Below are 14,442 nucleotides of genomic sequence, written 5' to 3'. Positions count from 1 at the left end.
CTTTATTAATCGATTAAATTTTTCGATAATCCCGCATTCAAAACTTTTACTCGTAAAATCCTAGTAAATATTGAAATTGCCACCATTTATTTCAACGTCTTCGAAATGTTCAGCGTTAAATTAAAAGTTAACGCCTGCTTGTTATTTTACCATATCTATAACGGTCTCCATCGCAGTCAAATTGAATTTACTTATTTCTGAAGTTTGACTCAACTTAGATAAATATAAGGTTTTACGACGTACTAGTATAAATTTACTTTGACACGTACAGTACACCTACTATATATCTACGAATTTAAGTTATATGACCGATAAAAAATACATTGCCATAAATGATCTTTCTTGAGATTTAGACAACCTAATATAGGTTAGCGCGCATTTTTTCATGCGTCTATATGATGGCTAGTTTTATTATATTTTGCTAAAATTATCTTGTCTGAAAAACACGGAATGTTTTATTGTTAATACAACACACTTCATACCTCAAATATATTCGATTTTAAACTTCAATAATTCATTAAACCCATCAGTTACTTTAATAACGAATCAATTTCTCTACTGCAATGAAAATAAAAATAACATAAATTAATACAATAAAAGTATCATCGCTTAGGTCAATCGAGACAGCATACAGAATTAAAAGCTTCTAATCTATTTATAGTTTTTCAAAAAATTATAAATAAATTAAAAGTTTAAAAATCTATATTTAGATATATTCTTTATAATAAGATTCTTAAAAACTACAAAAATATTTTTTGAAAATGACATCTCTTCAAGAAAGAAGGCTATTAGCAGCAGAGGCATCTTCTCACGAACGAGATATGTATTAGCACGTGGTGCACGCGTTCTATCTTAAGTGCGCGCGCGCGTGCGTGTGTGCACGCGTGTGTGAGAGAGTACGCGAATGGCGTACAGTGTGGTTTTGAGCTGCTGCCAATTACCGTGGTGGTCTAATTACTTCAAGTTTCGAAGCCAACGTAAATATTGAATTTCAGCTGCCGCTAGACACATACGCACAGACCCCACAGGATTGACGCGCGCGCATGTGTGCGTTGCGCGGATATTATGCTAATCCAGGCATTCTCGATTATGTATTCATAGCCAAAGACGTTGCGATCTATTAGTTTGTCCAAACCACTGACATCAATGGGGGAAGCGAGTGCATAAACGCTGGGAATGGTTTTCGGAATGATGGAACAACGACAACTGCTACTGCGGTTTTATTGTTTTGCGAATGACGTAGGAACGCGCGCCCTCGCATTTGGATAATAGGAAATTCAAATATAAACCTTGGGATCTTTCTATAAAAAAGAGAACTTAGCAAAGTGAAGACAGTTTATTCGTGAGCTGCTTGATTGAAAGATAGTCACGTGATCAGCTGTTGTGGACTATTATATTTAGGTATAGGTTGTATTCGTTCATGAAAGAATACCATAGATAAATAAAAGTTTGAAAAGTCTATTAATATAGTGATCATGAATTTCATATGAATTGATTGCTTTAATCATACGAACCTCAAAATAATGACCGACTGATACCTTAGTAAAGAAATTAATTGAATTTTGCTCTATGCAGAAGTTCAACATAAAATAAACAAAGTTAACCATAAAAGATATAAATTGGCAAATTATCACAATTAAATATTGTACAGTTTCAGCTTTATGAAGTTACGTAAATTATTAGAAATTTTTTTCAAAATAGCGCTAATTAGGACTGTGAACGTTCTATAACGAAGTATGCTATTTACATTGTGAAGGATATGATTATAGAAAACTATAATGTTTTTACAACTTACAATACATTTGTTATCGTGTTTTTCAAACTTTTGAATGATGATTTTTCAACACAGAACTTAGGATGATAAAAACTTAAAACTTCATTGATAACATTTTGAAATCATGAGTATATAACTGCATACTTATTTATCAATAAATAATATCATCGACCATATTTCATATCAAATCAAAAGAATATCAAATGCATATTGAATTTTCAAATGTTCTATTTAAATGAATGTAAAGAAAAAAAGGAGCGCCAAACACCATTAGTATTTGTAAAAGCGCGATGCAATCAAACAAACGAACTTTGAAAACATAATTTTTTTCATATCAACGATATATCTTGACGAAATATGCTTGATGTTTGTTTATGCACCGATGCGCGTGGAAAAAGAATCCTCTGAATTAAAACGTAACACGAGAATATAAAATGCAAGTCACAGATTTAAGAAAAACTACTATAATAATGAAACACTTTGATCTAATTAATAACTGAAAAAAGACATCGAGAATTAATTTACAGCCAACTCCGAGTTTTTTAAACAAATATTTTTATAACGTGTAAAACACATGCGATACATCAAAATATCAATCTGCGTGATATTTCCAATCGGAGCCATGATGCGCGTCCAATTAAAATATTTCAGTGCGCGTACAGTATCCCCTTAGGCCCCGGTCCCATAGGTACGTATGAATGCGGACGGATACGGACGTGAATCGCAACTCTAGTAACATCACTAAAAATATCTAGTTCGATTATTTAGTACCAACACTACCGGTAGTGAGCAAAAGTAACTGTTGTTTAAAACTGTAGCGCCGAACGTACCACATTTAATGAACGCTTATCTAACCTTTACATTATTGCAGTCTATAAAATGGCAAATGATAGAGAATTGATAGACTTTCAACTACAATTAGTGGAATTAGGCCTTAATTTTATGGAAGTACTTGAATATATGAGAAGAAGAAGAAAATATATATAAATGATATGTATTAATCATCCCAAAAGCTTTTTTTACATTAGCATACTCATCAATAAGCAATATTCATGAGAATTTGAAAAGTAAATTGTAGACCTGACATTTGAACATTAAATGTTGTACGTTCGACGCTACGGTTTTAAACAACAGTTACTTTTGCTCACTACCGGTAGTGTTAGTACTAAATAATCGAACTAGATATTTTTAGTGATGTTACTAGAGTTGCGATACGCGTCCGTATCCGTCCGCATTCATACGTAGCTATGGGACCTGGGTCTTATAAAAAAGTGATGGTAGCCATATTGAAGCATTTTATTCGTGACCTGATTGGCTCAAATGAAAAAAACCGCGAGAATTCAAATTGATTTTAGTTGATTTTTGATTTCAGATTTAATTTAATTTGTTTTTAGCAAAAAAATAAAATATCAAAAATATAATCTTTCATTCATCATTTATAATCATAATGTAGTTCATTGTTTATCAGTTTTATCCCTTATAAAAAAGTAATGGATGCCACGTTGAAGCATATAATGATCTGATGGCTGAGATATAATTGCATGATATACTTATGTGGCGGCAAATAAGCATATAGGTGTGGTTTTGAGTTGAGATTTTACTAATAAAAATTCAAATCATCATAATTTATCATACGGATAATTTTGAAGTTAAGAAAGTAAAAAAGTAGACTGTAATATTGTTTATACACTCATAATATGAAACTAACAACGAAGAAATAGTTTCATACAAATAATATAGGTTGAAATTGCTCTAAATATTTTCTATTAATAATCGAAAATTTGGTTTTTGAATGTGTAAAATAAAAGTTGTAATGTTGCAATCTTTATTCAAAAAGTAGAATAAAAGTTTAATAATAAATTAACCCGTTGAGAAAAAAATAGTATAAGATTATATTTATTGCAGTTTTTGGTATAATAAATCATAAATTTGAAAACGTGTTTCATCACTAATACACATTTTCCGCTGTGATATGGGTTTTTAAAAAAAATTGAAAAATCTACCTTTGAAAAAAGTAATTTGTTAAATATGTTAATATTGATATAACAATAAGAAATAAAAAAGAAGGTAAAAACGCGTAAAGTTTATCTAAACCTATATATTTTTATTTTCCTGTATGAAAAAGTGATGCTAAGTGAAGTAATTTTATTTATGACCTGATTGACTGAATTTCGTCACGTGTGTCACAATTATGAGTAAATCGGTCATAATAATAAATCGAAGTACTTTACATTTATCAATACAAATAAGTATAATAATTTGTAGGCATTAAACTGTAAATGACTTCCACATTCTCTCAATGGCCTAACCTTAAAAAATACGATAAAGTAATCTTAATGCACTTCAATTGCATTTATTTATTGGACATATAAATTAATTGAATATATCTTTATTGTAACAGTTAGCTTCGGATAAATATGATCAATATTGAGAAGAATGGTAAATTGGTATTTTATATGAAATTCTGCGAATTTATTTCGGTGCAGTCGGCACCGTTAATTTATTTTAAATAAATTTTGAAATGTAATTTATAAATGTAAACAAACTCTCCAAATGGTTTCAGATGAACAATGAAAAAAACAGTTAAATTAAAATAATATATCTGTTAATATGGAGAAATCCCATGGAAAGCTTGATACCATGAACCAATACGTTAAAAAAGAAACAAAATTAAATTGTTAGGCGCAGCTGATGGTTCTATCCTATCCTTATCCTTGCCTTATATTTATTTTTATTTTTTCGCTGACATCCAGCGTTGTGATTTGTTGATGCAAAAATAGAACGCAAAATTTTGAATTTTCCTATACTTTGAAATATTATTATTATTATATATCAAAGAGTGTAAGATTTCTATTTTAGCGATAAATTCAATTTATGAATAATTAACATGGATAATAAACTGCAAGAATGGAAATATGTTAGTAAATTGGTTTAAGAACATAATACGTTATGTTTTGAAATTATTTGTACAAATTGTTAATTTTAAAACCATCTCCGATACTACAATCAATATCGTTGTGTTAAAATTTGGTAGAAAGAAAAAGAGAATGAAAAAAATAAAATTGAGACTACATATTTATCTTTTGTATATTTTAAATTAAAATGTATGCGAACAAAGGAAATTAATTATCAAAATATTAAACCCGTTAAATTAGAAGAATATCCACGGGTGTTTTCATAGTGGCAGCAAAAAGTACACGATGTTAAATGTATTACTCATACTAATATAAGATTGGAGCCATAATCACTACTATTGAATATATAAGTTTAGTGTTGTATAATAGTATAATAGTATAATAGCATTATTGATCTTAGGTCGAATTAATCTTTTGAATAATTTTTCCGATATATCTTGAAATGAGTAAAAGTTTATCGATTTTTGAGAAAAAAAGGGTGCATGTTCTATTTTTATTCATCAATAAATATTGACGTATGTAGTCTATTTTAAACAGCATGACTTATTCATGTCCATTGAAATCTTGAAGTTGACGTGTAAAAGGTTCAAATAATGTAATAAATAATAGTAAAACATTAAAAAAAAAAGCGCGTGAAGCGCGCTAAATAACACTAGTAAATATAAATAAGCGAATCAAACAAATGAACCATGAAATGAGATCGTATGAGAGAGTCGGGAAGTAACAATCGACTGATGACTGATCCTCTTTGTGAGAAAAAGAGACAGAGGGAGAGAAAATTGACAAACCAATGGAATAAATTAATTAATCAAGTTCCATTCGAATAAACATTCTTGAATCATTATGCCAACGTTCTTGCGTATGCATAAAGCAAACGCAGAATATCGAACATATACTACCAAAGTGTGTTTTCGACAAATCGACAAAGCCGTATATCACTATGCGCATTCTGAATCATATGCCACGAGGAATCATAATACGCATAAGTGCTTTTATTTCTATTTCATCGATCAATTTCAATCGACTCGCACAGGATTATTGTAATTGTCGCAAGTATACGAAAGAAAAGCATTTGTAGATGCCAGAAACACGCGAGCTAAGATCCTACACACTGCCGCTGAAACAAAACTGAAGTTTCTCCAGCTTGAAAAATAGGGTACTTCTAAGGCTATGTGTATGGGCTCTTGGGTTGAAGCTGCTAAAACGGCGCGGCTTTCGCGCCTGAGTCAACGCGTTAAATTTAACAAAGTATCTGCTATTCGCCTAGCAAGCTAGATACACGCCATTTATGAGTGCTGCTAGATGAAGGAGCACGTGAAAACTATTCCAAGGGCTTTTCAAAAGTTTCGCCTATTCATTTGACTTACCATATGTGTGTTACGTGGTTTACCGCTTTTGGGAGAGAGAGAGTTTACGCTAAAGTTTGTCGTTCCCCTGAGCACGAGCGATTTGCTTGTAACGCTCGATCATTGTCTTGATTGAGAAATGCACTTTGGATAAATTTGTTGCATTAACGATATGAAAGAAACGAACTAGTTACAGAATTGGACTGATCACAGTTTCACAGTGAAAAATCTTATGATTCTGGTTAACGAAATTCTCTTTGCGAAGAAAAAGAAAGCTTTTCTTTAGAAATTTCAACTCGTTTGAAAACTACAACAAGATTTCCACTGAATTCATTCTCCACGTATAAACCGACATTACTTAACCGAGACATGTACTTCTGACTGTTACAGTTCTGGTCGGCGTACGTGCCATGTGGCGCGGCCCAACTGAATGCAGTGCAACTCTCCCTCGAACAGATCGACGTGATACGCAGGTTATCAGAGATGAACGCCCAGCACTTGATTCTGGTCACCTCGGTTAAAGGTAAGATTTCAGCTTTCGCAAATGCTTGCAAGATATTCGTGCGAATAGTTGGCAATTGAATAAAAGTATACGTTTTAGCGTACGTGCACAAGAGAACGATGTGAAAGTCGATGGAATTTCATCTGTCTATATAGATTTGATCTAATTAGACTTTTGAGAAAGATGATATTTTTAATTTCATAAACGAGGAAAAGGTTAAAGTTTCGAACTCGTTGCAGTGAGTACTTGATACTGAAGGCCGTCGAAGTTCATCCAGGCTAGACTAATGACATTAAAAGCATAAAGTTGCTATCATCTTACTTCCTTTCATGCTCTTTTTAGAACTCCGGGGCATTAAGATTCAACTGATTAAATATGCTGCAATCTACTTCCGTTATATTGCAAATATTTTTGACTGTAACGAACGTGTATTTTTGACTGTGCGCGCGGAAAAAAGTAGCATTTAAGTGAATGCGTATACGCAATCGACGCAGAAGAACAGGCTCACCAACATCTCGACAATGAAATGCCTCATCTGTGCGAGGCCGCGCTCGCCAAAGGGACAAGAAAATAAGCAATCGCGCATATTTCCTCGGTTGATTCTCACGCAGAAATTAATCACGGAGACGCGTGCAAGTCGCAGAAAAGGCGAGCAAGAGAGGCTTAATTTTGCGCATCTCTTCGGAATTTATGGGTGTGCAGCTGCGCTCGAGAGCGGCAGCGGATGAACAATACCTGTGCCATCCTCTCTCTCTCTCTCTCCTCTCTTTTGCATATATATAACGTTCTCCGATATTTCTCCCTCCATCAGCGTCCTTCATTCATCTTCCGTTTAAATTTCTTAACGGCCACTCGCTCTTCATGCGTGAGCCGCAGTTTCGTCTATTAATGCATGTATGCGTGCATAGTCTCTCGCGCGAGCATTAATTTCGTTCGCATCGTGCTATTTCGATTGATTAATTTGCCATTCTTTTTTTTCGTGTTTTATCTTCTGTCGTTTTACCTCTTAAAGAATCTTTATATACCTTTCAGGCCGCACCTTTCCTTTATTTTTTCCATAAAAGTCCATAAGGGTAACGGTCTGTTCGATGATTTATGCTTAATTCAGCAGTTTACGGCGCAGCTATTCAAGCTACCGATGTATAAATAAATTTTAAACGTGAGCACATTTTAAAAGTCAGATTAAAGTCGACATATCAATAATCTATGTCATAATCGCACATAAATACGTTGCCTCGTTATTGACAATTTTATCGTTGCATCAGGCGCGCAACTTTATAAATACCACCTCGTGAAGATCGCATATAATTGAATAAAAATGTGACCGGATTTTCATCTAGTTAAATAGTGAAATTCGCTTGTAAAAGTATCCGTTATAGCATATAGAATTGCAACGTGCGTCAATCATACTTAATCCGACGAAAAGTTTTATTTCATTCCATGCGCGAAAAAAGCTCTCGAGCGAGCAACTTGCCAAGTAATATACAGTATACGCGGAAGAAGCCTGCGCGCGAAAGAACAGAAGAGCAAGAAAAATTGTAGGAACAAAGCAGCAGCAAATCTTTTCTGGACGGACGACATTTAAATGATATAGAAGAGATATGAGTCGGAGGGTAAATTGGAGAGAAACTGGACTAGTTTTTTCATATTTTTGGCCCATTCGATTTACGTTGTGAGAAAACAATCTTCAATCAGAAAGCGACCGACTCGCAGTTTTTGGCAGAGTGAAATATTGACCGACGAGATTTTCACTATAAGCTTTCATTCGTTGTGCAGCTAACAACTATAGCAGAACATCCATGAAACGGAATTACGTTTTCAAAACGGTTTCTTTGATCGTAATAGAATACCTACATTATCTGCAATGGAATTCAAAAATTGATAACTTGATTTAGCATCAAGTATCCAACTTTATCACTGTTTTTTTACTTCTATTTGAAAAAACTCATATCACGTAAGCGCAAAATTCTGCGCTGTTTCAAAAGATTGATATTTTGAGAATAATCTATGTTTCAATAATGATCATGGTATTTCGATTTTTTAACGTATATTTATGTATGTAAAAAAAGAGTAGTGCAAATGAAAGTCAAACCAAGAAATTTGAATCTTCGAGAACCGCTAACGTTAGAACATTCGGGAAATCATATAGGCAGATCAATTCGCCCTCTACGTCACGCATTCATACAGTCTTGACTACTTATTTTTCTCAACTTTCACCTATAAACTATAATAATGAGAGTCTGACCGAGAGAACAGTTGTTCGTGCGCTCCCTTTTACACAGATTTCTCTCCTTGGAAAACTAAATTCACTCGTCCAACGACTTCTGCGCGGTATTCTTTTTCATTTCGGCTTTCTGCTTTTAGCTCTGGAGTTTCCTCGAATCTTCATCCTCTTGACTCGTTAATGTTCCTTATTTCTTGATGAACCGACAGATTTGAAAGTGATCGAGTAACGTACAATGGCTCGTACACCGTCGGATTCATCGATTTATGCCCGAGTTACCAGTGAATGCGTCTCTTTCGCTTCGATATATAATAATTATTCCTTTCCTTGTAAATTTTTATTTTCTCTCACTCTTGTTTACCAAGGCAAACTTTTAAGTGTCAGTCATCTACAAATGAAGATAAAACTTCTTGTATCGATTACGCACATATAACTTTCTTATGACTTGTCGAGTGAAAACACATGAAATCTTGCAATGTCCTTCTTCACGAGTAAAATATTTATTAATGATTTCTGGATAAATAGTGACATCATGATCATTTATAAATATACATTGAAATTAAATTACAGACAAGAAGAATTATTTAAATTCTGAACAAAAATGTCTATTTAAATCGCTATAAACTTAGTATATTTCAGAAATATTGACAAAAAAAAGAGTACAATCTCAAGATTATTCTTCTTTTTTTACTTACAAATACATCAACTCAAATTATTAGAAAGTAATGATTCGCTGTTCGTAAACTCGATAATAAAGATCAAACTTTTATTAAACAGTTCAATTTATTTACTCGACCTGATAGATGTCTATCCGATGTCTTATAGCTGATCAGTCAGCTTTTAAAATAAATTTGTGTTGGATCTCAATCCATAATACCAATATCAAACCTGATGCAAATGTTCCCGAGCAATAAGAAAATGTTCAAAAAAGTATTTGTTAGCATACATTCTTATTGAATTCATTCGAAAAAATTCCACTCCGTTACACGTTAATTTTACTAACGTTTAAATTTATATTCCGAAAAATATTCGAAAGCAATGCCAGTTGGCACAACCCTGAGAGCAATAAAATTTTATGGCGAAACTTGTTGCAATTACGTCAAAAGTTGAAGCCAAGGAAAAGGCGCGTTGTCGCAACGCACACAAACCGTTAGATAAGAAAGTCATTGCGTCGAAAATGGCCAACGTCGTCGAGCAGAAAAAAAAACATTTGAAGAGGCCAAAGCGAATGTGCATTGCTAAAGAAAGCCCGTAAGAAAATGTGAAAAACAAAGAAGGATAGAAAAGGCAATGAAAGCGAGCGCGCGCGCGCGCGGTTCGCATGAAAGCAAACAGCTGCAACGCCGCGCTCGAGCACGCGAAAACGTTTTTATTGCCTAAAGTCGACGGCAGCTCGTTCCGCTTCAAAGTTCAAATCGATTTCAGCGCGCGGCTGACTGATTTCCGGGGCAGGAAGGGTGGCGGCACCGCGCGAATTTCGGCTGTATTGTAGCGCGCCTTCCTATCGCCTCCCCTCCTTCTACGTTGCCGCTTCTCTATATATGAGTTTCAGGGATTCAACCGAGGCTATTCAAGAATCACGCCTGGAATTTTAGAATAGCCATTTGCTTACGAATTTACGAGAATTTCGTAAGCTCATCTCATGATGATCGAGAACGAAAAACAAGGCCACCAAATTATTGTTCAACACAATTTGTGCTTTCCAAATTAAATTATCAAATCCTATAATTTAAGCAAAGATAACTTTATTGAATCATAGTCTGAGAGTACAGGAACAAAACGAACGAATAAACTAATAAATCTAACGATCACAATCTTCAGGAAAAAAACGAATGCGCAATTACAAGACTTGAATGTGCAATGGCGATCACGAGAAAACAACATAATCATACTCTCTGAAACTAAGTGAATTATAGATCGATAAACAAGAGTTAATTTCCTCGTTACGTGCGTTTCTTTGGCTGCACATATACACTCATCTATTTGGGTATCGCAAGCACGTGTGCAACGAAATTCACGGAACTAGAGAGAGAATGTACACAACGTCAAAATCTCGACTATGCTTATTTGCGTCTCGTGTAACTTTGATGATGTACTGACGCCGATACACGGCGTATGCACGCGCAACTCAACCACGTAGATGTTTTATGCGCTGTTGAATGTGCGACTTAGCATTCCAGTGGAAATCGAACATTGCGATCAAGTTCAATTAACTGCGTCGATTTACTTCTCGCGAACATTTTAGACTAAACTCGAGCTCTGTGCGTTATACTAACGTGAATTTAATATGTGTTATGTGAACTTTCAAACTTCACGGACGCGGATTCGTATGTAATTTAATACTCAATCGACTGTGAGGCATAAATAAAGCAAACAAACAATTTCATGATTGTTGGGAACGTTAACCTTTGGCATCTATCGAAAAAGCAAAGTCGTAAATACATCAGGCAAAAAAAAACACGCGCAACAACGAAAATCCGAGCAAAATGAATTTCGATCGGTCGCTCGTTTATTTTTCCCTCTCACTCTCCTTTTGTCATTTTGGTAGATCGTAAATATCCTCTTTCGCGAGGGGGAGAGGGAGCAGGTGCGTCGGTATAATGTTTAACCGTTGTGCGGCGGTGGCATCCCGTGTCGATCCCTGAAATTGCCATAGGTGTTTAGCTGGTTCATCCATTAGCGAGTAATTAATGACTAACGAGAACCCGCCTTCCACGTTATAATTACGCCGGAAGCACGCGATATGCCACTATTATAGTGATGCGATTATTCACATTCAAATTCGAGCTTTCGTTTCTTTTCTTCTTTTTTTTACCACCTAACTGTTTGCTCGCGTAAACATACCACTGGGAAACGAGTTTGCATTTTGCCATTTCGCGCTTGACGTATGATTTTCCAACAGCTGACAAATTTCAATTCTTTTTTCCTGGCTTTAGCAAGTGAAGTATGCGCGTGCGTGCAGTTGTGTTTCATGTTTGCTGTCGATACATCAGTGATTGCGAACGTGATTGCAAAAAATGATGAATATTTGCAGGGTATTCGGAGAGTGAAAATAGTAAGTTCGAATGAAATAAACGACAGGGTGCATCGTGATTAGCCATCAAAAGCATTATAGTGTCACGTGCATGAATCAGAAGGAAGAGAAACTCGTAGAAGTAGCATGTAAGGGGAAGAGTAAAGCCGATTAAAGTATAGCTTTTACATCAATTATTCTCTTCCATTATTTATACAAATTCACCACCAGACGTTACTAAATTATATTACAAGGTTTTTTGATGTTGCATCAAATAATGAACAAATGATATTTTAATTTTTATAAAAATATATATAAATTTTTGAATATTAAATAGATTACATAAAAACTAAGATAAGTGCTATAAACAAACCTTAAATTTTTAGAAAATTTTTCATAAAAAGCAACCAAACTTATCTTTCATCTTGCTCCGAAACAACTCGATAAACTTGATAATTCGATAAACAAATATTGACTTATAAACGTTGTAAAATTGTTCGCTGCAGTATATCACTAGAAGTATTGAAGTTACGACGTATTGCAATGGCAGTCTCGCTCCACGAAACTTTGACTCTATTTGCAATAACGTAATAAAGTTGCTTTTGAAGTAGTACAAGTAAATCTATAGTCAGCCGTCAAACAAGCGAGGGTAAGCTTCAGTTAACTTCTTGGTTGAATTTATTATCGAGATATACAATTGACTTAATCTTATGTTGCTTCTGAAAACTCGCGAAGTAACCGCACCAATTTCCGAAAATCAAATTTTGAAAATCAACAAAATAAATAAATTTCACTCGTTAGCTCGTATGATACAGGTAAAAGATCGATAGAGAAAGAGAAATACGAAATTAAATGCCACACATACACGTCTACTTTGCAGGTCTGATCGAAGCACACCGTGAGGGGAAAATAGCAAGCCTGATCGGCGTGGAAGGTGGCCATTCTCTTGGGAATTCACTCGGAGTGCTAAGGACGTTTTATGGCCTCGGCGCTCGCTACCTCACACTCACACACGCCTGTGACACTTCCTGGTGAGTACGTTTTCTTCTTTTTTTATTCATCCGCTTGCGCGTTATTTGTATCGTCGGTGGCGGCGACGACGACGCTCTCGTCCGTGGGATTAGATTTTTCAGCAGCGCGTGCTTCGCTTCCCGAAATCACTCTCCAGCTACAAAGAGAACCAGAAAAATAAAAAAGAAGAAAGAGAAAGACAGACTACAAGCTCGACTAAATTGCATTTTACGCGCGGTTTCACTCAAGCTCTCTTTGTTTTCTCAGTAACGATGATGAAGTATAGCTGACTGCTCGTAATCGCGTGCGCAACTTTATTTATTTTTTTTTTTGCCACAAGAGTAAAATTTCATTATCATGCAAATACTTCTGTCACTCCGCAGCAAACTGCTTTTCATTTTTAAAATGTGCAGTGCGGTTTTTAGATGATCATTTGCGATTTAATTGAATAATATTGCTGATATAGTTGACTCGTTCGCCGGTAATTATAAGTCTTATTAGATAATTTCTATGATTAAAAATGGTTCTTCATCGACGCATAAAATTTCTTGAATAAATTTTAACGTCAACAACGTTTGATTTCTTAAAATTCGATTTCATATTGTACAACGGGGATGAATATTTCAATTTGGTCACGGACCGCGTGTCCCAATATAAAAAAGTTTTGAAATATTCTATTCCGAATATTATAACTGTAAAATACATTCAACCGAACATCCGTATTTATTCGTCAAAAAAGAAATAAAACGAATTCAGCACGTATTTACAAAACTATTCGAGACATCTGAGGATGAATGGCAACTACGAATATGAATTTCTGTAGCGGCGTGCGCATCGCGTTCCACCCTCGTGAAATATATGGAATATTCGATTTGAATTGCATATTTCTAGTTCAACATTCAAATTGGGTCACATGGATCACTAATGATCGTTCCATCAGTTGACTGTAGCTCGTATACTTACGGGAGATTCTTACGAAAATTATTGTATTCCTCATTGATGAATTTACCACGTTCGTATTTTAACTTGAAACAAATACAAACTTATTTTCACTCTTCTCACTTGATGTATAACAATTTCTCATAAAAAAACATAAAATTCATACGTGATGATGGTGTTCGCATAGAGCGATATATTATTTAAAAGAAACGTAACCTGGGGAAAAAGGTACGGTAGATTATGGAACAACGGATTAAGTATATTCCATATCTCATTTTGAAACACATGGGTAATATTTAAAACGAAAACATGTGCGCCGCTTGTAATCTCTGCCCCGTACAAGCTTGTGCTGCAATGAGTAATAGCTGCCTGCTATAGTATTCTTTAATATCGTTTGCTGCAGAGATTCATGAAATATATTCCATGCATTCTAATAAACGAGATTATTCACTTTTCGATTAACGCGCGCTGAAGTGCGTTTTAATAAAGAGAAGGCAATGTGCGCGCTCGTATCGTGGGGTTTACCGAGTATTTCCAAGCGTTAAATGTTTATTCGATTAATCGGTTTAATTAATCCCCCGATTGCAATAATATTGTGCTTTGAAAGTGAGAGGCAGTTTTACGACGTACGCATTCGTAACGTGCAATCGTCAGTACTCACCATCGTGAAAAATATTCTAATTTAACCAAGGAAAGCTTATTGAAATTGAATTTGAAT

At 34.7% G+C, this 14,442-nt stretch overlaps 1 protein-coding gene across 2 annotated transcripts in view; it reads left to right on the top strand.

Annotated features, from left to right (window-relative positions):
• The window catches only part of LOC131668571 (dipeptidase 1-like), a 203,701-nt gene that overhangs the window by 164,229 nt on the left and 25,030 nt on the right, over positions 1-14,442 (top strand). For both annotated transcript variants that reach the window (XM_058942851.1, XM_058942850.1), the window contains exons 6-7: positions 6,426-6,558; positions 12,655-12,805. In XM_058942851.1, coding sequence (XP_058798834.1) covers positions 6,426-6,558; positions 12,655-12,805 — 284 coding nt within the window. The remainder of the gene's footprint in view (positions 1-6,425; positions 6,559-12,654; positions 12,806-14,442) is intronic.

This window comes from Phymastichus coffea, unplaced genomic scaffold (genome assembly GCF_024137745.1).
Source record: "Phymastichus coffea isolate CEN01 unplaced genomic scaffold, Cenicafe_Pcof_1.1 PCOF00081, whole genome shotgun sequence".
NCBI lineage: Eukaryota > Metazoa > Arthropoda > Insecta > Hymenoptera > Eulophidae > Phymastichus > Phymastichus coffea.
This window is presented reverse-complemented; position numbering and strand designations above follow the sequence as displayed.